General features: G+C 40.4%; 1 protein-coding gene across 5 annotated transcripts in view; it reads left to right on the top strand.

Moving 5' to 3' along the window:
* Positions 1-26,528, top strand: part of ZNF827 (zinc finger protein 827) — a 114,826-nt gene that overhangs the window by 61,623 nt on the left and 26,675 nt on the right. For all 5 annotated transcript variants that reach the window (XR_005256655.1, XR_005256656.1, XM_038134467.1 and 2 more), the window contains 4 exons: positions 3,799-4,032; positions 15,401-15,649; positions 16,329-16,386; positions 20,874-20,977. Coding sequence is in view for 3 of the 5 variants with exons in the window: in XM_038134467.1 (XP_037990395.1) it covers positions 3,799-4,032; positions 15,401-15,649; positions 16,329-16,386; positions 20,874-20,977 (645 nt within the window). In the remaining 2 variants the exon portion in view is untranslated. The remainder of the gene's footprint in view (positions 1-3,798; positions 4,033-15,400; positions 15,650-16,328; positions 16,387-20,873; positions 20,978-26,528) is intronic.

Raw genomic sequence — 26,528 nt, 5'->3', positions numbered from 1 at the left:
AGAATCTGCTTTAGCATATTTCAAGAAAGAGTAACAAACCCTATTAATTATAGCAATTGGCTTGAAACTGACCCAGTAGTTGTCTGATTTTGTTTTTATTTTCTGAGGGAAGAAAAATTAGGCAAATAATTCTTCTATTTTTGCAAATTATCTACAATTTAAATGTTTGGTTTTTCAAAAACATCATCAGTTCAAGGAATGTGCTGCCAGTTAATAAAAGAAATAAGACCTAATTTATTAATTCCCTCTTCTGTCCAAAACAAAGCAGGTAGAGTAGAGGCAGAATCAGTGACATGGGTAAGAGCAACAGTCTGGGATTCTTTTCCTTCATGTAATACTGCCAAAGGCACACCTTCAGAGCTTCCTCTGGGTTGGGGCATGCTGACTATGTTTTATTTTTCTCATTGGTGAAGTACTGTAAACACACAGAGTATTAATATCTCATGAAGAACCGATTTAGATTATGTCTGATGCTGTGCTGGTAGATTTGTTATCAAGGTGGTTTTGTTTATCATTGTTACCCTGGATAATGGCTCAGAGGTGTGAGGAGGCAGCGGCTCCTAGTAGCACGTGCTGTCACTGCAGGAGGGATCACGTGTTGGGTAGGGACAGAGAGGGAAAGGTGTACAGGGGAAAGGAGGGAAACTTGATTCATTCTGGATCTATCACTTCATGGGATCAGTCAGGTTGGCAAAGACCTCTGAGATCATCGAGTCCAATCCATGACCAAACACCCCCGTGTCAACCAGACCACAGCACTGAGTGCCATGTCCAGTCTTCCCTTAAACACCTCCAGGGAAGTGACTCCACCATCTCCCTGGGCAGCCCATTCCAATGTCTCATCAACCTTTCTGGAAGAAATTCTTCCTGACATCCAACTTAAACTTCTCTTGGTGCAGCTTGGAGCTATTTCCTCTTATCCTATCACTGGCTGTCTGGGGCAAGAGACTGACCTCCAGATGGCTACAGCCTCCTTTCAGGGAATTGTGGAATGATAGTGGCCACCAAGCCTTCTTTTCTCCAAGCTAAACACCCCCAGTTTCCTAAGCCACCTCTCATAAAACTCGTGCTCCAGACCGTTCACCAGCTCTGTTGCCCTTCCCTAGACTCACTCCAGCACCTCAGTGTTCTTCCTGAATTGGAGGGCCTAGAACTGGACTATCACTAAACTCTTTAAACTCTGGCATCATCTACCTTGAAATTTTGGTTCTCTATGAGCTATGAGAACTTGTCTTTATCTTAGTAGGGTTTGAGGATAGCCCGGGATGAAGAGCATTGAGGCACCACCTTACACCTGCCCTTAGACTAGGTCACATTGGCCGCTGACTTTTTACTTGGTGATAAGAGAGTTTAAAAAAATGCTAATTTCTTCCAAAAGCATTCCTTTTGATCCTTTTTCTTGTAGTAAGGTAATGCAATAAGCATCTGCCACTGCATACTATAGCACCTAACTCTTGTAATAAGTACCTTGCTTAAGTGTGTGATATTATATGAATTCTGTTACATTCTGTTTGTTTATGGATGTTTTTGCCATGGCATATGATTGGAAACTTACACTGACCTATGCAAGTTTAATATCACCTCTACTTTAAATGATGGAAGACCGTAGGCTCACCCAGCCTGTAGTGCTTGCTCTACCTGGCTCATTTTCTGCCCTGCTTCATGGCAGAGACAAGGCTGGGTCCACAGGTTAATGGTTGTTCTCAGTGGGTCATCTTTACCTCTTCACTCAGATTCATGCTTCCTTTATTTTCTGGGACAAATTTGAATTAATACCTTTTTGAAATGAATAAATTCAAAAGACCTTTTCTTTCCCCAGTGCTCTCTGAAAGTTCAGGCAGACTGCTCTCTCTCAGTTGCACTCAGATCCTGGTGGAGGTATTTTTCATATCAGCGTAGCAGCTGGAGTGGCATGTTTTAAAAGCAAAGGACAGCAGAAGGTAATTCAGCAGAGAAGGTTGGGGTCTCTTTGTTTTTGTGACCATTCATCACCCCAGGTCAAACGCCAGAACAGACTGAGGCCCGGGATAAAGAAGATAGATGGAATTTTTTTGTTAGTACCTTAGTAAAGTTAAGATTGGCTTGAGAGCTCTAAGTTGTATTTTTATGGTTTAAAGCATGTTTTAATGTTTCATATTTCTGTTTTCACTCTTCTTTAAAAATTAAAAACTGCAAAAGCAACTCCTAGTGCTGGTTAAAGCACTTATAGGTCATGTTAAAAATTCCAGATATAAAGGTAATGTGATTCCTGAAGTGACTAGAACTAATGTGCACGTGCACGTTGCTTATGTGTGCACTCTTTATACCAATTGCCTTAATCCTGTTCTTTGGTAATGGCTTGCCCAGCAACAAGGAGGAAAATCAGACAACTCTGAAGTATAGATTGAGAAGATGTGTTGTGTTACAGGGTAATGCAGTAGCTTTAAAAATCATTAGCACACCCCCAAAGACAAACATAAAAGATTTGACCTGTGTGGAAATGAACAAAGGCTCGAAGCAGCAAATGTAAGTGTCTAATTCTGATAATGATGGCAATTGTACCTCATATTTTAGAGTTCAGGTCTCTGGGAGATGGTGAGCACTTCATGGTAGGATGCAGGAATTTGCGTTCTCTAGGAGTTTTGGGGGAGTTGCTGAGAAGGAGAGTGTCTGAGGAAATAAGCCAAAAAAGTGAGGAGACTGAGAGTAGGTAAGAAGCTGAATTGGAGGAGAAAGTACACCAAGGGTTTAAGCAGGTAAATGTTCCCAGATTCTGTTAGGTACAATGTTCTGTCTCTTGTGTTTGTGGAGACAGAAGTTTAGAGAGGTAGGAAGAATGTAAACTTGCTGAAGTTAAAGGCACTCAACAAGTTGTCTGCTGTGTGTTACTGGGAATTTAAAGTGATATTTTGCCCAAGAAAGGGTCACAAAGAGACAGGGAAAGGATCTCTTCATGGTTAAATTAAAAAAAAAAATTAGAAGATTTACTTAAAGAATAGTGCAACTTCTTTAGCTTTCTGCTTGTCATGCCTCTGCCCATGAATTTATGTTGGCTGGCCCTGGAAGTATTGTTTAAGAGCTGTTCTGGTTTTATCCTTTTAACCAGACACCATGCAGAGGTTCTACTGCTGTCAAGAGGTATCAGAAAGACCCTCCAAGCATTGCCCAGTGTGTAGATCTTAAGCAGCTCCCCAAAGTCTCCTTACCCTCCTCTGAGGCTGTACAGCTGCTTAGGAGGAGTATTCAAAAGGAATATTTTAAACTTAAACTCTCTTTCTTTTTATGGATATAGAGCTTGGAACAGTGCAGAGCTGTCTTCTGAAAATCCCTTAGTTCTCTTCTTAATACAGCAACTTTTGGGACCTAAGAATTTGCTCTCTTTTCCCTTTTACTCCCCTCTTAGGTTTTCTGTCTTCCTACTCTTCAATCTTGCCTCTCTTCCATGTGTTAAAACCGTTGTATGTCATACCCACGGGCTTTGCCAAATTTGCCCTTGGGTGAAATGAGGTTTTAAACTTCCACCACGCCTATGGAAAACTTACAAACGAATGACAAGGGAGGAGCTTTCAGGAGGAGTAGGGGGAGACAAGTGAGAGAATGTTCTTCTGAGCTTTGGTACATGCAGTTGTGTTTCAAAAGTGCCCCTTTGTAGAAAAGGTGCTGAAGTTTGTTTGTCCCTTGAAGCATCTTTGAGCATAGTTTGATGTGTCTGCTGCCTGTACCTGCTCCAGCATTTCTCAGGTTATGGTTTCTTCCTGTTACTAGCTGTTCCAGGATTATGTATTACACTAAGTCTCATTTCTTTCCTTCTCTTAACAGCTGCAAATCAAAAAGAGCCCTTGACTCCTAATTTTAAAGTGAAAGAGGAGCCTAAGGATGAAGAAGCTGGAAGTTCAGCTGTGTCTCAGCCCAGCTATGTGTTCAGCCAAGAGTCTGAAGCCTCAGCTCCAAATGTCCCTGAAGAGAAACTCAAGCCACAAGAAGCGCAGGCAAATGTGATGAGGCAAGACATGTCAGTCAAGGCAGCATCTGAGCTCCTCATGAAACTCTCAGGTAGCTATTTCACTTAATAATATTGAATTTTTAACTTTTTTTTTTTGTGTATGCTAGCAGGGTTACCTTGCAAGAAGGTAGGTTCAGCTTTATATTAAGCCAAGGAACAATTGAAAAGGCCTGTCTACAAAGTGTCATGTATGTGAAATATCTCAGTTTGGTCTGTAGCCGCACTGTCTAATTATCTCTGCTCTGATTTTCGAATTAATGACTATGGAATAAGTCAAAAGAAATGATGCCTTAAAGGTTTTAAGTGCTATAATCTTTTTAATGTACAAAACCTTGTTAATACCAATTTATTCACAGGTACATTCACGTTCATTAACGTCAAAAGAACATTTCTGTACTTTACTGTACCTGACATTGCTTTATAAAATATGACTTTTAAAGCTTTTATTTTTTTTCTGGCAATACATTGTACTCAAAATTAGAGGATACACTGTTAAAAAAATTGTGGAAACTGAGCCAGCTTTCTGCTTTTAGCAAGACCACTTGAACTTGCTTACATTGCCTCAGTGATAGGTTCTTCTGCCAGACAAGTAGGCAGTGTACACACATAGGCAGTGTTAAAGCTGGAGGGAGTCAAATAAAATGTGTGTTCTGCTAATTATGATTTGTCTACCTTTCAGAATCAAGGTTTAAGAGAAAGTAAAAGGGTTGAATTCTTTCCACTGGGATCAGGTTACGTGAATGATGAAAAGGCTTTGAGCTTCTAACTGACCAATTTTTAGGACCAAGACATGAAAGTCGGTCTGGCAGGCTGGGTTTTGTGCTTCTGCGCCTGAACCGGATCTGATAGATTTTAAGTCTTTTCCAAAAGTGGACAAGACTTATTTTTTTAATTGTGCCAAAGTCATGCAACAAGTGCTGGTGGGAGTGCTTACAAGTTTAGTCTTCTGAGATCTCTGTCAAAACTACCTGAAATCAGTTGTCTTGATTGGACACTGTCAGCTGTGAGCTCAAACTTGTATCTGAAAGACTTGAGCTGACTAGGATCTCCCCCATAAAACATGTAATTAATTCACTCCTGTTCATGCCTCCACAATTTAATTTGCAGAAGAATTTGAATCAAGCCTTCCATGTTAACGGTGCAAAAAGTGTTTCCCAAGTACAAAAGCTGACAAGAGCACCAGTTTCCAGATTTTTTTTTTCTCAGACTCCTAAATACAAAACACTTGGTTATTGGTGTAATTCACAGTTGCTGCTGGTAACTGGTTTGAGTGAGGTGTTTTGGTAACAAAATTTTGCAGCCTAACGAATGCTAAGCTGTGACTATTTTTCTTGGTGCATATAAATTCACGTAACTATTTTCATAAAGAAAGAGGTCTGTAATTTAATGTTTTGTGAAGTACTTCAGAGACATGAGGGGTCTGGAATTCAGCAGTGGCAGGCTGAGTTTAAATAGTTCTACTGCTGCCTATTATGTTAGAATATTTGTGCCTTAAATACCTGTTTATATGAGAGAAATCCAGCGTGTATTAAATCTTGGTCAACTCTTCAGCTTGTGTTGGGATCTCCCAGGCTTTAAAGGCTGTAGTAAGAAATACACCAGTGTAACATTTCTCTTACAAGCTCTTAGGGGCTGAGCAGTTTTTGCTGACAGTGGTCTTTTTGGCTAATGCATAGATTAGGATGTGAAGAGTGACTCAGATTTATGGAGTCGGTGTTGCTGCCGTCGGTATTCCTGCATAAGCCAGGGAGGGGGGTTACCCCCGGTTTGTCACAGATAGTTTTCAGCTTGCACTTCCCTGGATTACCATCTAAGGCAGAAACTGGAGAGGAAAACACTGAGATACAGTTTAATGTAAGACAGCGACAAGAGGAAAACCTTAAGATGATTAGCCTCTTAAGTGGTTTATTTTGGGTTTTTTTTGAATCTTTACCTTATCTGGTAGAATACTTCCATAGCACTGTTGACTTCAGAGCCTACTGTAAGCAATTTTGTAGCCTGCTTTTGGTGACTTAGAACTTAATTAATCCACTTCATAGAATCCTAGAAGGTGAAGCCTTAAGATTTAGCTTTCATATTATCCAGATTCTGTACTGCATTAGTATTTAACTCTGAACTTCATATCAGGTGTTAGTAAGTTCTCACAGTTTAGTTCAACAAAGCAATCCTTTTCCAGCCTGAGAACCAAGGACACCATTGCAGCTTCAGTGCAGCCAAAGTGCTGCTATCTTGCAGCCCAAAAATACAAACAACAGCAAATTGAGGAGAGCAATCTGGGAGGATGGGACTTCATAACCTGAAGTTGTATTTGAACAATTAACCCCAATATGTAAATGGACCAAAACTTAAAAAAGCATGAAAACATGTGACCTGTCGTCCATCTTAAATGTAGCCTCAGCCAGGCTCTTGTGCTGTCCAAAGTGTATCCTCTGAAGGCCTTTTTAATAAATTCTTACTTTATTCCTTTAACATTGTCTAGACTCTGTTCTAGGTAGCCTCTCAAGGCATCAAGGGACTGTAAAGATGAAAAAATAATTTAGGCTGGAAAAGACCATCAAGGTCATTCACTCCAGCCGTTGACTGATCACCACCTTGTCCTGGGCCACAGCACTGAGCACCACATTCAATCATTTCTTGAACACCTCCAGGGATGGTGGCTTCACCATCTCCCTTGGCAGCTTGTTCCAATGCTTGGCAACCCTTTCTGTGAAACAGTTCTTCCCGATGTCCAGCCTGAACCTCTCCTGGAGCAGCTTGAGGCCATTTCCTCTTGTCCTGTTGCTGGTTGCCTGGGAGAAGAGACTTCCCCAGCTACAACCTCCTTTCAGGGAGTTGTAGAAAACAATCATCTCGTTCCAAGCCCCCTGCCATGGGCAGGAACATCTTCCACTAGAAGATATTGCTCAGAGCCTCATCCAATTTGGCCTTGAACACTTCTAGGGATGAGGTACATCTAGGGATGATCCACATTTCTTCCTCAGCCACCTCTTGAGATTAAAAGAAAAACAAGAACAATCTTCCTCCTTTTTCATGGTACTGGAAAGAAAAAAAAAATGGAACAAGTATGTCTTGATGTTTTATTCTCTGTGGGAAATTCTCAGTCAAGTGCCTTGTTAGATTTGATGTATTTTATAATTGGGTTTAAGTCAGTCAAGTCCCTTCAGATTCTCTATATGCTTGGTAAGGACTAAATGGATTGTGTTCTTGCTTTGTTCTTTTCACTTTCTTCTGCGTAATACTAATCACCAAAACCTGCATCACATACAAATTCAGGAAGGAATTTCCAACATAACAGTGTTGTGCTTCCTGCATTCCTGACATACATGCTGCTGTTATCCTCTGAGCAAGAGTTCTGCTGATTGTTTCAGCCTCATGGGTGGGAGCCACCTGGAATTTGGGCATAGACCTTGCTATTTCCTCCCGTGCAAGGGATAAACTGGTTTATAATTTTCACTGGGAAATCTCTTTTCCCAAACAGAGGTGCTGTGTTGCCAGCTCTTAGGTGTACAGGGTAGTGGAAGGCCCTTCCACCTCTGGAGTCTGGTTCTGTCTGGTGCATACTGTAGGGTATCCAAATTATCAGCCCTTTGTCAGCCTCCATTTCTCAGCTGTTCAGAAATTACTCTAGAGCTAGGAAATGTTAGAAGAATAAACATCTTTTCCTGTACTAGAACATTAACAGAACATTTGTTAGCTGCCATTGTAGAAGCAGGTGGAAAGGAACAAGAGAAAATCACACACAGCTATTTTAGTTCTACAAGACAAGACTCTCTCTTTCAAGCTGAAGGGCTCTTTGGACACTTGCTTCTAGCAACATGACCAGAGTTTGGGATCAGTTCCTTGCCTTACACATTACTTTGGTGGAATTTGACCTTTTACACCAGTTCTTTCTCTTCGATATTCCCCTGGGATTCAGGTCTCCTATCCCACAGTCCCTAGACTTGATACCTACTCACACCTCTTCCAAAGGATTATCCAAGCTCAGAAGGCTCGCGTCTCTTGGGCATGTCTGGGCAGAACCCACTTCCCCACTTCCCCACTTCATGTCTGGGCAGAACCCCCAAATTTTGTTAGGACAAAATTTCCTAACAATCAAGCTGCTATTTCAGAATAAATCAAACAGCCATTTGAAAGACATGGTGTTTGGAAGATAACAGGCAAAGTTTGAGCAGATTTTCAACCTCCATTCTAAAGAAGAAAATAAAATTATCACTGTGGTATGTATGAGTGCACAAAGGTGAGCTGGGAATTCTGTCCATTGCTGAGTCTTGACTGAGACTAGATCCACTGGTAAGCAAACAGATTTGAGGAGATAGTGGAGAGGGGCAAATTGCTCTCATCTCTGTTTGGAAGGGGTGCCATCCCTGCAAGATTTTGAATTCCCATAAAATATTGTACAAAATCAGTTAGAAGAAATGGGAGTAATGTGTTTCAAATACACCTGTTTTTTACATTTTTACCTGTTCTCTTTCATGGAAAAGTTAATTTATTGCTCAAATGTTTAATTAAGTGGCATCCTCAATGATTCCTAGTCAGTTTTATACACTCAGTCTTGTAAATTGACAAGTACATTTCAGAGGAGACTGAAATTAAATCTAAATATTTGCATTTACATGTGATTGTTAGAGATGAAAAACTCATTTTCTGCTGAAATAGTCATGCTGCTGATATGTTTGGGGCATGTATTAGCTTTTAGAAGCATACAATGTTTTGTTTTCTTGTCCAGAAATGAGTCTATAGGTGGAAGAGTATAACATCTATCCCAGGTAGTAACACTTTTTAAGTAATGTTTTGCCCAGGGACATTTGTATGTCCTTGTCTTTCCCAGAAATGTTGTCTCAATCACATTTACCTTTATTTCAGATGTATCCTATTTTTGAAATGTCTTCCTTTTGCATGTAACTCTGGTTGTTTTCCTCCTCTCTTTGTTCTGTGGGTCAGTTCCCCATGTATTGCACATCTCCTTGTTAGCCCAAGCAAGTGCCTGGCATTTGTAGCCTTTGGTTCCTTTGGATTTTTTGTTCTTCAATCCTCAGGTCACACAATGTTTTCTTGTAATACACCAGTACCAACAAAATGTCTAATTTTGGGTTATCAGCGCATGCAATTAGTGCAGACTTACTTCATGACCTCAGCACACAATGTGAGGTGCTGCCTACACTGAGTCCAAAAGCATTCTTGATCAACTCTATTTATTACAGCTAATTATATGATACTTCCTCTTTTGGAACAACTGGTTATTACAGGGGAGGGGTGTGATGGGGTTTTTGGTTTTTTGTTTTTTTTTTTTTTATTAAGCCTATGTCCACTTAAAAATTTTATGGTAATTTTGTATTTCATGCCTTGTCATTAATTTTTTTGACACTGTATCATATATTTAATTGAAATAACATGGATTAGAGCAGCTATTTAAAAAGAGTGAAACAAGGGGAAAAGAATGATAGAAGAATTCTAGCATAAGGTGAAGGTCCGAATTAATCTTGCTGCGTATTTCTTTTCCACAACATTGTGAACTGCTCTGGGAAGTGCCTTTGTGGAGTTAGGCTGCTGTCTCTGGAGGTCCCTGTTGCTGGTGCCTTGTGAGAGTCCCTGCACCTGGATTGATTGCAGGAGAGCTGTCAAGGCTTTCATCCCTTCTTAGAAAGCCTTGATAATGGGCAGAGAAGGGAAAATACAGGGAAGTCTTTTGTTCCTTGGGGCTTCTGTAGGAGCTCAGAACGTAAGTGGGGAAGTGTATGATCCAAAAAAAGACTTTTTCTTTGTGGGAAGTAGAGAAATGGCAAACCATGGCAAGTCACATTCCCAGATTAAACTAGCCAAGTGGGTTTTGTTGGGGCTTTTTCTGGTTTTGGTTTTTTATTTTAACCAGGTTGTTCAAGTAGGGTCTTGCAGGTAAGCACCATCATCCTACCATTTAAACAGAAGGGGCAGCAGATGTCAGTCACAACTCTAATTAGTCTATGGCTTTAATTTGCTCCATATTTATTCCTTGGATCGCATTTCTGTGAAGCAGCTTGTAGTTGCAAAATTCTGTAATTTGGGAGTTCAGAGGTTCCACTTTAATAAATATGAGCCATTTAATGATTTTTTTTTCTTAATGCAGGATCCTGTTACATTGATTCATTGACATTGTCTTATATAAAACAGCAGTTTGAAAAAAATACTAGCAAAATAAAGCATCAAGCACAGCGCCCTAGGGAACGTCAAATGTTCCTTGTTGTGTCTCTGTAGCAGAACCTTCAGGGCTTGCCAACTGTTCCCTACCTCTGAGGTTTTATTTAAGCTGTTTTAGGGCATGTTTATTTCTAGCAAATCAGAACAATTAGCATAACAAAACGCCTGATTCTTCTTCAGCTTCAAAAGCGGAAAGCTTTTGAAGTTGGTACAAGTTGACCCACTATTTACCCCTGTCTGCTTCATTGTGGAGACTGGTACATGAGTCCAATTTATGAGACATATGGGAAAGGCTTTCTTCTCTAAGTTGATTCATAAAGTTGATTTGTAAAGCTGATGGGCATTTCAGCAAATACGAGCAACTTCTACTTTTAGTCACAGAGTGAAGTTTTAAGTAAAATGGTGGGAAGAAACAGGAATGATTTAACAAATATTCATTTGATTTTGGCAATGCAAGGTTACTGGACAGCTGTTGTGTCAGCCAAAGCAATATTTACTGCATGACTTGTGGTTTTTATGAAATCTATCCCTTATTTTCGACTCCTCTCTCAAATAACGGGAAAAGCAGAGTGTGCTGCTTTAGGAAGGGTTCAGTGTCCCCTCCAAAGCATGTGAGTGCTGCATGGAATCACAGAATGGTCTGGGATGGAAGGGACCTTTAAAGGTCATCTGGTCCAACCCCTCAGCAATGAGCAGGGACATCTTCATCAAGATCAGGTTGCTCAGAGTCCCGTCCTACCTGACCTTGAACGTTTCCAGGCGTGGACCGTTTACCACCTCTCTGGGCAAGCTGTTCCCATGTTTCAACTCATATTGTAAAAAATTCTTCCTTTATATATAGTCTGAAACTACCTTCTTTTGGGTTAAAACCACTGTCTCTTATGTCACAATAGGCTAAACAGTCGGGTCTCTCACAAGCCTGCTTTAAGTACTGTAAGGCTGCTGTAAGGTCTCCCTGAAGCCTTTCCTTCTCCAGGCTGACAAACCCCAGCTCTCTCAGCCTGTTTCCACAGGGAAAGTGTTCCAACCTTCTGATCAGGTCCATCAGGTCATGGCTTTCCTGTGCTGTGAGGCATTGGGGGAGTTGAGCCTGTTCAGTCTGGCACAGGGGAACTGAAGGCCAATCTAATTGCAGCCTGCACCGACTTGAAGGAAATTTGGAAAAGAGGTGGAATTAAACTTTTCTCCCTCTGGCAGATGATAAAAAAAGGGGTAACAGCTGCCAGCTGCAGTTTGGGAAGTTCAGAGTGCACATTAAGAAAGGTTTCTAGTGCTGCATTAGAACAAGTCTTATCTTCCTTTTGAAAGTTCTGCGTGATGAACCTGCAGCTGGCCTAGTGGTGAAGGTTCATGAAATAATTTTATTTGGAGGGGATCTCCAGGGTCATCTATTCCAGACCTTTGCTGAGGAGCAGGTCAAGCCAGGCAGGCTGCTGAGGGTCTTACCAAGTTTAGAATGTGTTCAGGGTTGGAGAACCCAACTTTTCTCAGGAATGTGTGTCAGCCTTTCCCTATCCTGATGGGAATTTTTTCCTGTACATATAAACAGAATTCCCCATGTTCCATCTTGTCTGTTGACTCATACGATCACTGTGCATTTATGAGAGAAATCTGACTTGAGTTTCTCTGCACCTTCCCTTTATTCCTTAGAGAGCTGTTGACAGCAATAAAGTGTCCCCTTAGTGTTATTTTCTTGAGGCTGAACAAACCCAGTTCTCACAGTTGATCTCCTCTTCTGTCTTGCAGCAGCCCTCTTACAAACTTGTTTGCCTTCCACTGAACATGCTCTGGGGATGTCAGTGTCTGTCCTGTACTGGGGGAGCCCCAGATAGGGCACAATACCCTAAATGCAGCCTCATAAGTGCAGAACAAAGGGTAAGAATCCACTCCCTCTGCCTGATGGCTGCAGATCTGATTAGGGCTGGAAATAGGGCTGGCCTTGGGTGCCACAAGGGCGCTTTGCTGACTTGTGCTCAATTGGAGCTGGATTGTGATAGTCCCAGCTTTCAGAGAGATTGAATTAGGTCTTTCTAGAACTTGCCAGCCTCTGTTCTAGGCTGTAGAATGGTGTTGTCTGAGACTAAATTCCAGAAGTGCTCTTACTGCTGCACCTTACAGAGGTGACACTGTCAGGCCTTCAGCAATAGATGTTGTTGTACCCTGAGCTTTTAGGGCTTTTAGGCTTTACTCAGCACAAGTATTGTTCTATGTTCTACGTTTCTGCTGTTCTAGGTTTTGAGGGTTTTTTTAGCAAGTATCACTACTTTGTGATTCCTTACATCTGTGGAACCTGAACACTGTGGAAGAAATTGTTTTGTCTTGGAATGAGCCTGGCCTGTCCAGTACTCTATTTTTCATATCTGATGTGGAAAATTGTCTCGCTCAATGTGAATAGGATGACATTCATTAAGGCTTTCGTAGATAAGATGATTAAAAGTTACACAGCTCTGTAAAGAAACAGCATCTCTGTGACTTGATACAGTACATCCATGTATAAAATAGTTTCCTCTTATTTTGTTAAGGTGTTTCTGTATCACACAGTTAATAGCAGAAAAAGACATATTGAGTGATTTAGTTCATCTTTTGTTCTATGAAGTGTCTCAGCACTGCTGTGCTGTTATTCTGAGGCTCACACAGGTTAGTTTTGAATGAATAGCAGACTGTGTTTTGGAGATCATGGTCTGGACACTTCTGAGCTGTTTGAGTCTCTTTAGCCCATAGATTTTGCTGTACTATTATAGAAATCTGACGTGAAGAAAAAAACCTGACTCTCATATACTAACTTCATATTCTGATACATTGCAAATTATTTAACCAGCTCACCTACTAGGTCTCCTATAAAAGTCAAAGATAAAATGATTTCATTATTTAAAGCAGGAGACCTTTTTGTGTACCTGTACTTGACTTGAAAAACTTTAGCTGTGCTATAACCATGTGAGATACCTATGTAAAGAAGTGAGGGCTAGCACCTTACTCCACAATGAACAGCACAGAAGGGAAAATAATCCTCAAGAAGCTGGAGTTGGACTGCCTATATGGTGAGACAGGTATGGGCATAACCTTAATTACAGTATTTTGCCAGCACAAGCTCTAGCACAGCAGGGTTTTATGCCTATGATTGCTGTTTGTGGGACAGACTGACTGTGTTTCCCTTTCATTAGCTCTTGTAAAATTATCAGAAACCCTCCTTCAGTCTTCTCTTTGTGTGTTTGCTTTGGGGATTTAGAGTATGACAGAATTCACATTTGGCAGGGACATTCTGTCAGATCAAAAGGGTGCAGCTGGAAAGATAAAGGTCAAAGGAAATGATCAAATATGTAGATGTAGTTAAGGCAATTGCAGTGCTCGCTGATGGTGAGGGAGAGAAGGTCACTGGTATTGCTTGACTCTTGCCTTAGTTGGGGTCCTGTCAGTTTGTCTGATACAAAAGCACTTGCAGGACAGGGAATTAAACTGTGTGGAGCAGGAACAGAAATAGAAAGAATATTTTAAAAGCAGAGAGAGCAGCAAAGGTCAGCTTGACTCTGCACCTAAATTTGGCAGCTGGTTGCAGAGCTCAGTCTGTCAGACATCTGAAGAACTCATTTGTTTGTGGAGTTACCTGAGCTTTTGATTGACACTGTTACCTGATGCGTTCCTTTGCTGCTCTGTGTTCACTTTCAATGCACAGCATGCTATTTTTACACTTTTTAACACAGATGCAAGGTTCTGTGGTTTTATAATAAGAGAGTAATGGAAGCTTTAAACAAAATTTTTAAAAGGGAAAAATCTTCTTAACAGGGCAGAAAAAAGGCATATGATATTTCTAACTGGTCTTCAGCTGAGAATTCACTATAAAAATTTCTGAAGTCTGAGATGTATCTGTGGATAGTAGAGGGTAAAGATTTTGATCAATGTTTAGATGTGTCTTTTAAAGGTCAAGAAATGTCATAAGAAAAGATTGAAAGCACTTCATGTAAATTGTTCCTGGAACATATCCAAGTAGCATTTATCTCCTGGCTTCAATTTTTTATTTTTTTTAAGAGCTGGAGGAAGTAAAGCCACTTTTTCTCTACTCCAGGAATGTGGAGAGAGGTAAAAACCAAGTTAATGTGAAAGGACTTGGTGATATATAGTTTAATTTTAGGTAGAATGCTTATGTCTTCATGGTAAAGGGATTCTGTCCATCTTTTGCTGGAGGCAACAACATGACACCAACCAGCTGAGGAAGTTGAAAACACTTTTGGGGGTAATCAAATGTTTTGGTGCCTCTGAGATCCATTGTAATACTGGGTAATTGAAAATGAAAAGCCTTGGAATAAAATCTGTGAAGCTGACACACTCACATATGAGTTAGAGAGGATGGGAAAACCAGAGCAAACAAATTTTATTGGAATGATTCCTCACCTAGATATTCCTTCTGGTATTTAACTCTGTTCATGCATTTATTTATGTTCTTGGTTCTCCAGACATAGTGCATTTTTTATGCTGTCTCTGGAGTTTCTAGAAATTGGCCTCTAGACCTCTAGAATTGGCCTGTTTTGTTTGCTAGACCTGGGACACTGGAGAGGAAGGCGAGGAGGGAATGATATGGACTTAAGAAAACTGTTCATTAAAGTTAATGGACCTTGTAGGGCATGAGGGAATATGTGTCAGCCTTGACAAAAGCATGAGCCCCAGAATATTCCTCTCATCTAGAAATCTTGTACAGGTGTAACGAACAGGTTCTTCACATGGTTGTCTGGAATTTTCCATAAAAGAGAAAGAGATAGGAGAAGATGAAGCTTCCTCCTCTGCTCCTATCCCCATACTGGTACTTCTGACTGTTGGTGCTGGTACTTCTGCTGAAACAGAGTAATTTGGAGTTTGTAAGAGGCCTTCAGTGCCCACCTCAGGAGAGCTGGGGTGGAGCTGCAACTTCATTTAATAAATAGAAACAAAGCTTCACTAACTAGTGTGTTGTCACACGTGCAGTATTCATAGAAAGTGATGTAACTCTCATATTTGCAAATATGCAACTGTTTTCTGCTTTCTAGTTTGAAAAATTATTTTCAAGAGCTTGCTCTATTTATAACAGCCAGAAGAATACTGAGGCTGTCAGCTGCTTGCTTCCCTTTCCACTTGCAGGAATGTGGTACACAAATTATAACTTGGTAATTGTGATTTCTGCTTTGAGCACTCTGAAAAATTACAGCCTAATTAAATAATTATGGCGGTTGTTTATTCTTTTTTTCTTTTCTTTTTTTTTTAAATACATATTTGCAGCTGAGAGTTTCAAGGAAGCCCAGATGTTGAAGATAAAGGAAGAACCGATGGAGGTTGACATCCACGACTCGCAGGCTTCGGTGTCACCCAGCCAGCCCGGCCAGAACGTCGGCTACAGCACTTTACTGGGGCGCGACATCGGCGAGCGCATCCAGAAGGCACCCGAGGGCCGTGTGCTCCCAGAGAGAAACCTCTTCAGCCAGGACATATCAGTGAAGATGGCATCTGAGCTGCTCTTCCAGCTATCAGGTAAATCCAGTGCAAACTGCTCAATAGCAAGTTAAAGAGCAAAATCAGATTTTTTTTTGTGTGTGACCCCAAAGTTCTATGAAACTGTGAGATCACCAGGGCTGAAAATTAATAGGAACCTTCCAACCCTCACACTTGAAACTCAGAGGCCTTGCCAAATGTTCCCCATAGTCTGCATATGCTTTAAAGCATTGTGGCACCCAGGTCAGGCTCACAGTAATTCAACCGAGTTGGAAAAGCCAGAGTTCAGCTCCTGTATTTTTGAAAGCTAATTTGTGATGACTGCTTTGATCCCTGTAGAGGGGAGTCTGCAGATGGCAGTTCCTGGCCTAAGTGGCCAGTGGTTGCAGGATGAAGCACTCCTGAGGCTGCACTGCTCACTTCCCTTGGCAAAGAAGGTGAACCTCATCTGTCACACAAAGGCAGTGGGACCAGCACTGTGTTCAATGAACACTTGCATTGCACACTCTGCATGGAGCTCTAACACTGACATGTGGAGCTGTTGGGTGTTAATTTAAACAAAGTCATGCCCATTCTCTAATAATGCTGGAACCATTTATGCTAAATTACCCTGGCTTATGCTGTTACCTGAAAGCATTAAAATAGTTCTGCTGAATAAAATTTGATAGAGAACATATGGCATATGCTAATCACAAAACTCATGCATGTTCCTCTGCAGAAAAGGTGAGCAAAGAGCACAACCACAATAAAGATAACACCATCAGAACTACAGCCAGGTAAGTACAGCCTGTGGTTACAGCTGCACTGTAAATAGCATTACCTCCTTTTGCCTTGTGAACTCAAACCTGTCTGTCTCCTGCAAATGTGACCTGATAGTACAAATGCAAGATATTTCCATGAGTAATGGAACCCATATCTGAAAAGCTACAACTATAGATCTGATTGCTTAGGGTTCATAAGTCAAAAAGGCCCAGGGGCTTTTGTCTGTTCTCCTCTGATCAAGTAGTCACACATCATTTTAAGAATTATTTATTCTATTTTTTTAAACAAAAACTGAATCTTACAAGCAACTGCATGACATATGCAGTGCTTGAGGGAAGACCAGGCTGACAACTGGATTTTAAGACATGGACCAATGTAAGAAGAGGTGATTTTGATTGTTTTATGTCTAGCTAGATTTCTTTAGGAAAATTTCCATTTAGTATTTCTGTCATCTCAATACATTCTAGAGATGAGTTTTTAAAAGTCAGTCTGTAAGACAGTGCTAACAAGACATGTTAAAGATTGCATTATTACAATACTTTAAATTAAGCAGGAGCTAAAAACATGATCCCATTGTGGCCTGTGCTGTTAAAGAAATTTGCACTTTACAGCACTGTGGCTGGGAACAAGACTACAAGGTGTTTATGTGTCCGTAAGCAGCAAGGTGAAGTGTCCCTATGGGAAGATTTAAAGCTCTTATGTAATAAAAGGTATCTGCAATTGGTAAAGACTTAGGAGCCCTTGGTAGGGTAGGAGGAGTAGACAGGAATTGACAAGGATATATTTCTTTCCTGAAAGTTCCCTAATTGTTGTGGATGGGTTGGAGACTGAGCACACTGAAGTGATGAAGAGTTCGTTCAAAGATAAAGAGCTTCTTGCCTCTGCAGCCCCTTTACAGAAGTTCTCAGTGCTAACTTATAACAACTTTGCCCAGACAGAATGGAAAAGCATTTCAATTGCAAAAGAAAGGTCTCTGAAATACATTGTACTTAAATTTCTAGGCCTATCCAATTCATTCATGGTAGCTGCAATAAATAACTTGTTTTTAATAAACTGACCAGCTCAGTAAATGTACATTAGGGACTTTTTGATGTTACAAGTTGAAAGATAATTTAATTGATCTTTTGGCTTCTGGTTACAGTGAGTGCTTCCCATATTTGCTAGTGTGGGAATTTGTCAGATATGCAGCCTGCACAGCCTTTCTGTGCTGCTTAAAAAGCAGAAGCCTGAGACACAAAAAGAGAGAAATGCACATATTGTCCAACTACTCAATAACCATCCAGGGTGCGCTGCAGGGACGGGCTGACAAATAGTTGAAAATAGATTTCAGTGTCTCATGATGTTACCAGCAGGACTGGTGTGAGAATCCAGAGCTACTTTTGGATCTATCAAAGATAATCCAAATTGGAAAGGTTGAGGACAGTTCAAAGATAACTTGCCCTTCTTTTGGCTGCCAATTTTTAAGAGGTTAGCACAGTTGGCTGTTGTCAAACTTGTGTTGAGCTTTACTGAGATGTCCTTACAGTGGCTGCTACCCATCAGTGCATGAAATGCTGAGTGCCTGGTTCAGTTTCTCTGGGTGCTTTTCTTATCTTGCCTATTTATCAGCAGAAGAAAACATGAATGAGGAAAGCTTCTTAAAGAGGGGAAGTGAGTCAGTCTACTAAATCCTGTGAGTTCAAACAGATTGACTTGAAAGACCTTGCCAAAAAAAAAAACCAACCCACCCCAAACCAAATAAACAGCTGGAAGTCTTTACTGGTGAGGGTATGACGCCTTCTCAAAAATAGAATGTGATGGAGCAGCCAGTGGAGGATAGAGGCACTTGGACTGCATTAAGAAAACATGTGGCATTGCAGTTTGGCTCACCAGCCCACATCTGGAGTAATGACAGAAAGGCATTTGAATCACAATCGCTGTGTGAAGTGTGCTGACAGCTGCAGAGAGCCAAGGTGAGGTCAGTGTTGTCCACCTGTGAGTAGCTGGGAAGCGCAAAGATTTAGCTGTGTCACTGCTGAGGCTTAAATCAGCAAACCCCAGCAAGATGGCTACACAAACACTTTTTGCTGTCTTATTCCTTATTAACATTTCTAACTGTCCCCTATCTGTTGCTGTTCCTCCTGTGAGTATTCCTGGACTTTGCCAGCATATACTTCCATATGACTTTGCTTAAGCAGCCAGAACTGGCAAGGATTCCTCACTGTTCAGTGGCTGAGTGAGATGGTAGAGCCTGCCATCTGTGATGAGAAGACAGAAAGTGGAGAAGTGAGTGATCTGGAAGTGAGTACGCCAGCATAAGATGCCAAGATAAGTTTCTTTCATCTAGAGAACTGTGTAGCCATGAAACTGGAAAAGTGCAGCCAGAGGAAAAATTAAAAAATATCCTAAAGCTTAACCTTCATCAGAAAGGACTTTGTACAGTGATTGAGGACAATGTGTGATTTCTTGCTATGAAGCAGGAGCTCCTCCCTCCACACTTTGCACTGGGAATCGGAGGACAGATCTGCTGAAATAATCATAGGGCCTCCTCCGAAGAGACTGCTGCCATTCTAGAGGAAGGCAGAAAAGAGGTATCCAAGGATGGTTCTGTAATTCACCAGAGGCCAGTGGAGGAGAGGGAAATCCTTGGGATATGACATGATGTGGCCTTCAACAGCACCTGCTCATGATCTATGGCCTAACCTGAAATAGATAAACCCTGCACCATCCGTTTTGCTTAAAACCAGCAGTGAGCAGTGTCCCAGTGACTGAATCTTAAGACACAAGCAGGAAGGCCAACATGGAAACCCGAGTGGATTACAAGATTTTGAAGAATTACAATAGTAATAAAACATTTTTTATTGCTGTTTTTCTTTCAAATCATTATTAAACCAGTGAGAGGAATGTTGCAATAAATCATGGCGTATTTTTATACAGTGTCAGTCTGTTTTGTATTATGTCACCCCTGAGTGGGAGTGTGAGTCTTGGAAGAAGTTAAGTTTCGCACATGTGTGTTGGAGCTGTTTTGGTTTATCCTGGTCACTTGTTTTCTGGAGTATCCTGCTTTTTTTCGGATTTTGGCATTCACCAAACTGTTCAGGTTTGGGGCAACCTCACGCCTTCCCTTTCAGCACAGCCTAATGCTGACTGCTTATGGATGTGTTCAGACTTTTGTAGAAATACCAGAATATCCCATTAACTGTCAAATATGGAACAGCACAAAATAAATAGTATCCAAAAAACTTGACAGGAAAGTAAAACAACGTGGTTGCCAAAAGTGTTTCACAATCAAGTCAACTAATTACCAACAAGTTTCCCTGAGGCAGAAGAGATCTGACTAAGAATACAAGTGACTTGGTGGAGACGCCTTGCTCACTCTCTGCAGAAAAACTGCATGAGGGGAAGCACAGGCAAGTGATGCCTTTTGGACAGAAATTTTGGGTATCTGGACTGGTGAGGTCAGCTTGGTGCAGCTGGCATGTATTTTGAGTCTGGACTACCTGCTGTGCAACACCTTGTAAGGCCTCATAGTAGGTCCTTTATCCTGAAAATATTCTTGGATTTTATTCCTGAGTAAGAAAAGGCTGCAGAAATGGTCTGGCCTCCTGTTCTGCACCTTTAAAACAATCACTGTACACCAGCCTGTTAAGGTTTCTTAGTCTGGGAGAGATCAGATTTAAAGTGATTCTCACTTTGCTTAGAAGAAATTGATAGGTTGCATGCAGGTGGAATACATTCCCTTAGAAAGCATTTTTCCAAGAAAGACTCTAGTTTTCAATTTTGAATGTTTTTATGTCGCTCTTGCTGATGTCTGTCTGTACTGCAGACAAGGAATTCTTATTTCTGTTATGAGCTTTAATTGAGCAGAAATCAAATACTTTGACAGAGATGCCATTTCACTATTGAAAATAACTTTTTAACTTTGCCTGTTAATTAAAACTAAAGCAAAATATTCTTTTTGGAATCATGTAGCAGGTAATTTTTGTGCTTTGTGCTCTTTGGGATACACCTGTTCAATTTATGAATTGTTTCCTGCTTTAAAAATCAAATTCATGGAGGCAGTTTCATTCATGGAAGGCCATGTCAGAATAGAACTATTCAGCATCTTAACCTAATATTTGAAAAGTTTTGTTTTAAAGATGGCTACTGAATACTTCAGATTATTAAATAATAATATTTTTTGGCTTTCCTGATTGCCCTCTCCAGATATGACAATGGAATGCAAATTTTTGAAGTGTTAATGATCCATATTGTATTGTGATATCGCAAATGTGAGATCTTGAAATGTAGCTAAAAGCCTTTTGTGAGGTCTTCACTTTTCACTCTGAAATGCAATTTTACTAAAGCATGCTGCCTCATGGTCTGCCTATTTTTCAGCATGAATTCTGTAAGTGAAACCCTTTCTTTAACAAGACGGTATTTCTTAAACATTAAGATGTTGAGGTCAAAATTCATATTTACTTCTTCTTCTTCTGTTAACTGCTGTTTTCTTTAAAAAAAGGCATCTTGTTTTTTCCTATAGCCCTTTCTTTTCTGAAGACGCATTTAGACAATCACCATTCACTTCCAACTCAAAAGATCTCCTGCCCAACGAAACTGCTCTTCATGGAAGGACATCTGCACCAGGTCAGATACCTTTTTCTTTCATTACTTCCAGTTAACAGATATTTTTAAAATTTTCTTACTGTAATCTCCAGCACCTGACCAATGCTCTTAAAATTGGTTTGCTTTGTAAAAAGGCAGCTATTTCTCCATTATAATAAGTGCTGATTATTTATAAGAAAAAGAGTAAAGTTAAATATTGCTGGAGCATTTGTGTTAATAGTCTTTGGGCTGCTGTTTCTATGAATTGTGCAATAGTCCATTGCAGATTAAATTTAGCAATATCAAGAGAGTTGAGGGGTTGTTTTTGTGTGTCTGTGTCTGCCACTGTACTGATGCTGAATTACTGTCTGCTATTGTCATGTTCCTGGCCATTTCCATCTCCATCTCTGGAGTACAGATGAAACGTTTGCAGGACATGTACCGGGGTGGCTGAGCTTGGCAACACAATTTTCCTGCCTTTAGCAGTAATTTAGAACCTTTCTGGAAGGATGTGGAGCTCTTCAAATGTACTGAAAGGCCACAGTGTCTGTGGGTGCCTTCCCACTGATTTTCTGAACTAGTTGACAGGCATTTTATGTCCAGCTATAGCTTGGGTTATATTCTGTATTAAAATGGAGCATACAGGCATGTAATAATACTATTCAAGGTCGCACTGAACACATGCAAAAACTTGATATGTGCCTTCACTATCCTGCTGAAAAATAACTCGTTTGCTAGTTCACTGTTATCTGTTCTTAAATTAATAGCTCTGGGGTTCTAAAGGTCAGTAATTACACAGTCAGCTGTAGGGGGGGTTATTCACCTTTTCTTAGCAATCAATAAACTTTTGGGCACGTTACTGCTAATTTTCAGCTATAGACTGTCATTTAATTTGCAACTTAACAGACCCTTCATTTTTTTTTATGCTTGAATAGTCATTTGACAGCTTGCAAAGTGGCAGATGAGGGTAAGAGCTAGATGCTGTCTAAGGGTAAATATGCATAGCAAGAAGGAAAAAACTTGTAGGATAAGGACAAGGGTCTCCAGGCTGAGCACAGACACACTTCTGCAAGGAAGCAGTGGATTCTGTACCTCCGGGTGAGGAGAACCAGATCAGGTGAGGTGCTTTTAAGTATTAAAATGTAAACCAGGTTAGCACTTTCAATCCTGGCATTTGACCTTGGCATAACATGGAATATTCATATGCCCAGATGAAAGATGAGAATTCACAGACTCCTCAGGCAGGGCTCGATACCTCCGAGGACACGGCCTCTAGCAGCAAGAGTCTGACATCATACCGAGATGAATGCATAAGAATTTGAATTCTCTCTAAGACTTCACTTTCAGCAAGGCCACTAGAAGTACGGGTGGGTTTTGGTGACATGTGTGATCTTCTGCTTCAATGATGTAAAGTATCTTGTTAGTTAGATCATCCTGGAGTGTTAGAAAGGCTTCTGAGGAACTGGGTTTTCATACATTTGTGCTGCTCCATAATCTGTTTTGTGGAACCTTGATAGGTCTGTGTATTATAATACATATTGCTCAGTGGTTATAAGAGTGATATATAATAGTAGCAAGCATACTGACAATTTTTTAATGCCACTTTCTGCAACATTTTTATTTTTGGAACAACTCTTACAATTCCAAATATGTTGTTTTTTCTCAGCTTCACAACAAATTCTTGGGCCTGAAGTGCAACTTCACGGTAGCACTAAGAATGTGATTTAAATTTGTAATCAATTACAAATATTATATTCATGTAAAAGAGCAGCAGAATACCCACAGGTAAATTTCCTATTAGTTTCAGCCTTGCAAGAAGAAATAGCCGATGTACTGCTGTGGATAGCTCTGAAAACATTTTATCCCTTCAAAGAGCAGCCTTAAGGAACAGAAGCAAACCGTTGTGCAAGGCCTACAGAAAGTGTTACAGAAAATGCTGTGGAAGTGTGTATGTGGTCTCCCACATAAAAATGCTTTTGCTTGAGATTTGTTTTGTATTACTCCATCCCTGAAACAGGACAGTAAGAAGTAGGAAAGAGCGGCATATGAAAATGATAGGAAATTCCCAGTCCAGTGGCCCTGGTGGAACCTCACTTATGTGGTTGCCGCTTCTCAAGTGAGCACCAAACTGGGCGACTGCGTCCCCAGACTCCTGCCAACTTTCTGCCTGCAGACTTTTTGGCACCCTAGCTGCAGAGGAATTGGGAAAAGTGACAGGAACATAGGACAGTAAGATATTTCATGTGTCAAATTCAATTCTTTTCTCTACTAGGTAACATTATGCAGTCTTCTTCATTACCAAGCTCCATCTTAAACCCCATCATCCTTATTATTTTTATGAGAATGCTGTTTCAGAAGCTCATCCCTTTGAGGAACTGAGACCACTCTCTTTCCAGCCTGAATTTATTCACAGCAAGTTCTACTTTTGTCTTCTCACCGGTGCTGTCCTTCAGCTTTGATAATTCTTCCTTGAGATGTTCACCATCTGATATGCCTTTCCTTACATTCCTCTAATCCTGCCTTCATTTTGGGAAAGTGAGCCAGCCAGGCTTCTGGGTTTTTGAAACGACAGGGTTTCCATTTCCTAGCTTTTTTCTGCCTCTGTTTAGGGGCATTAATTTCTGCAAATATGAGTAGTCAGAGCTATATGTGCTTTTTCATAGGAGGTTTTATCCCTGACTTTTTCAGCAGCCTGCAATCTTCTGAGTGCATTTTGGAAATGCCTCTCCTGATTAATCACAGCTTTGTAACTAGAACATGCTGGTGGCTCTCTTGCTGGTCAAATAGTAACATGTTTTTCTTTTCCTTTATAATTTCAGCTGATGATTTCAGCATGCAACAGGAATTCTTGTTCCTACACTCTTAGGCATATGACCTTGTAATTTGAATTGTTTCACTTGTTATTCTAGCTCTCAAGATGATTTCTTTAGTGCTCTGAAATTTCTGCATATTGATATTGCTTCCATTAATGCAGTTCTGGTTTGTTTGGCGGTTTTGTGTAAGTGTGTGTGTTGAAGCTATTAAAGAGGATTTTTAAATACAATGGGTCCAAAGTTCAGTCCTTGAGACTTAAGCTTAGTGGCCCCCTCAGCACAAACCACTTCACTTTCTAGCCAGTTTATAAGGAAGTGGCAAATTCAGGTCTTTAAGAGGCAGAGCACTCTTTGTAGAGCATTGAGTAGATAAGATCCCCCAAGGAGTATGAAATAATTAGGAAAGAATATTGAAAGATGTGTGAATGCAATGCACTGATCAGGGCATTTAGTGGAGGGGAAAAAATCCTAAATAAATAGTGACATTGTGATGGATTTGGCCTGAAAAAAGGGTGGAGGATTCCTAATCAGCAGCAGTATCACAGGCAGGAGAGTTGATTTTAATTCAGATATCCAAGGAGCTAACAATGAAATCTCCCAACAGCTGTCAGAAAGGAACTCATCAGACCCACAGAAGTCGTGGTATCTCCCTGATAATCTATGGTGAATTCCTAATACTCTGAGATGGGAAGACAGTTTTCTAGGGTACATAGTTTAAATTTACTGGTTAGATTTGGGGAATTGTTTCTCTCACTTTTTAAAGTATTTTCTGTGTTAATAACCATATTATTATATTGCACTTTTCTGTATTAGCTTTACTCTCCAAGTAACTTCATTTTTACTTAAAAATGGAAATAAAATAATTTTGATATCTACATCAACCAAACACACTTTGCTCAAAAGTTACCATGTATCAAAGTAATATCTATTACAAAGTCATATCCAAACCAATTCGATAATTTCAGCTGCTCCCTATAAGAATGTGGCTTCTTTCAATTTAGCAAAAGGTAGGGTGAAGAAATTAAAATTTTTATTTCAAACAGTCACTTTAAAAAAGGACGTTTTCATCTTCTGTTTTATAAGATTCTTCTTTTGACAGAATAGTTTTATGTCAGACTATATAGTTCAGTTCAGATCACTGGATAAATTAAAAACTTGATCTTATGCTGCTTTTCCTGACCCGTAGTCAGTCTTTAATGTATTTTAATAGTTTTCCACCCTCTCATTGACTCATTCTGTAAATCAAACCTGCCTTCATGGAAGCCAAATGAGTGATATTCATTATTCCTTTTCTGGATGGTTCATTAATATTGGTGAAAATCTCAGCCATGGCTTTTTGGGATTTTTTTTCTCCATGTATATCTATCTGTGTGTAGTGTAATAATATTTCATTATTTTCTCTGTTTATCAAGGACCTGGTATTCTCCTTCGTTTCCATTGAGAGTGCCAAATATTGAAATAATCTCATCTGTAGTGGATTAATTTTTTTTAATCCATTTTTTGGTGAGATTTTAGTACTACTTGCAACACTGTAATTTTGATGGTGGTAAATGAATTTCACATGGCTAAAATAAACTTTTGGAACTGGAGGATGTAGGTCTTAGGGAGTTGTAGTCTAGGAATAGCTCTCTCTTTTTAAATTTTGCCACAGCTTAAATTACTGGTGGTTGGTTTGTTTCAGTGAGATAAAGCCAGTAATGCTCTAGTCCCCTTTTGAAATGCAACAGAGCCTCCTCTGCCATGTGTGTCCACACTCTGCACTGACCTGTAAGATGACAGACGGGCCATGCTTCCTCTTCAGGATTGTCCAGAATCAGTAGCATGGTGCTTAGTTCAGGAGAAATTTGGAAACGTCGTGCAAAAATTTTGCATTTTGGCAGTGTCACTGTTCTTTTATTAATAATGTAATTAGTGGGATCAGCCCATTTTTATGTTTATGGGTCTAAGGTAACATGTGGAACAAAGATTCCAGTATGTTGGGAACTGCAGGGCTGTTCTGCAAATGTGCAGGTTTCTCCTGTTACTGTTCATACTCACACTGGCCTTTTCTCTAGAGCAGTAATTCCACCGTAACTTCAGTAACACTAAAAGGTGAAAATCTGCCTGCTCTCAGGGCCTCATCTTTGCACATTCTGCTCACAGCAGTACTAACATCTGTGTGGCCACAGCAGGGGAAGCAGTGAACTAATCTCCTTTTTTTCACAAGTAGTTTGTGGGAATGGTGGGATGTGAGCAGGGTGGAGGGAGGCTGTATCCTTCAACCATGTGAAATTTCAGCATTTGGGTGAGACTGGTGTGCCCATGAGCACACTTAATCTTGCTTATTTTCTTCTGTTACTGTAGCTGGAAAATACCTCCTGAGGGTTTAGAATTTTAGCTTGAATGTGATAAATCATCACAGTGGTGGTGGTGTGCAGATACCACATTCTTTAGTATGAGTTTGCATGTCTCTTCCTGCCTAATTCCTTTTTAAATATGCTTTAAGGCCAATATAGCTCTTGATGTTGTAATTTTCTGTGACTCCAAGCATCTAGAAAGTAGATAGCAAGAGCTCTTTTGGTCCAACCAGCAGAGGTGTTCATATCCACTATTTCCTGGCAGTGTTTGTGCTCTGTTCTGATTTCCTGTGCTCTGCAGCAAACTAAACTTCTGCGACCTTCTACAGCAACCAGCTCCGAATTTTGGGTCATCACCATGAGACCACTGTAAGCACACTGAGAAATGAAGGGACACCTTGAGGGTTTGGTTTCTTTGCGTGGGATCACTGCTGCTTCTGTCAC

Source organism: Motacilla alba, chromosome 4 (genome assembly GCF_015832195.1).
Source record: "Motacilla alba alba isolate MOTALB_02 chromosome 4, Motacilla_alba_V1.0_pri, whole genome shotgun sequence".
NCBI classification, from domain to species: domain Eukaryota; kingdom Metazoa; phylum Chordata; class Aves; order Passeriformes; family Motacillidae; genus Motacilla; species Motacilla alba.
The sequence above is the reverse complement of the archived record's forward strand: the minus strand, read 5'-3'. Positions and strand labels throughout refer to the sequence as shown.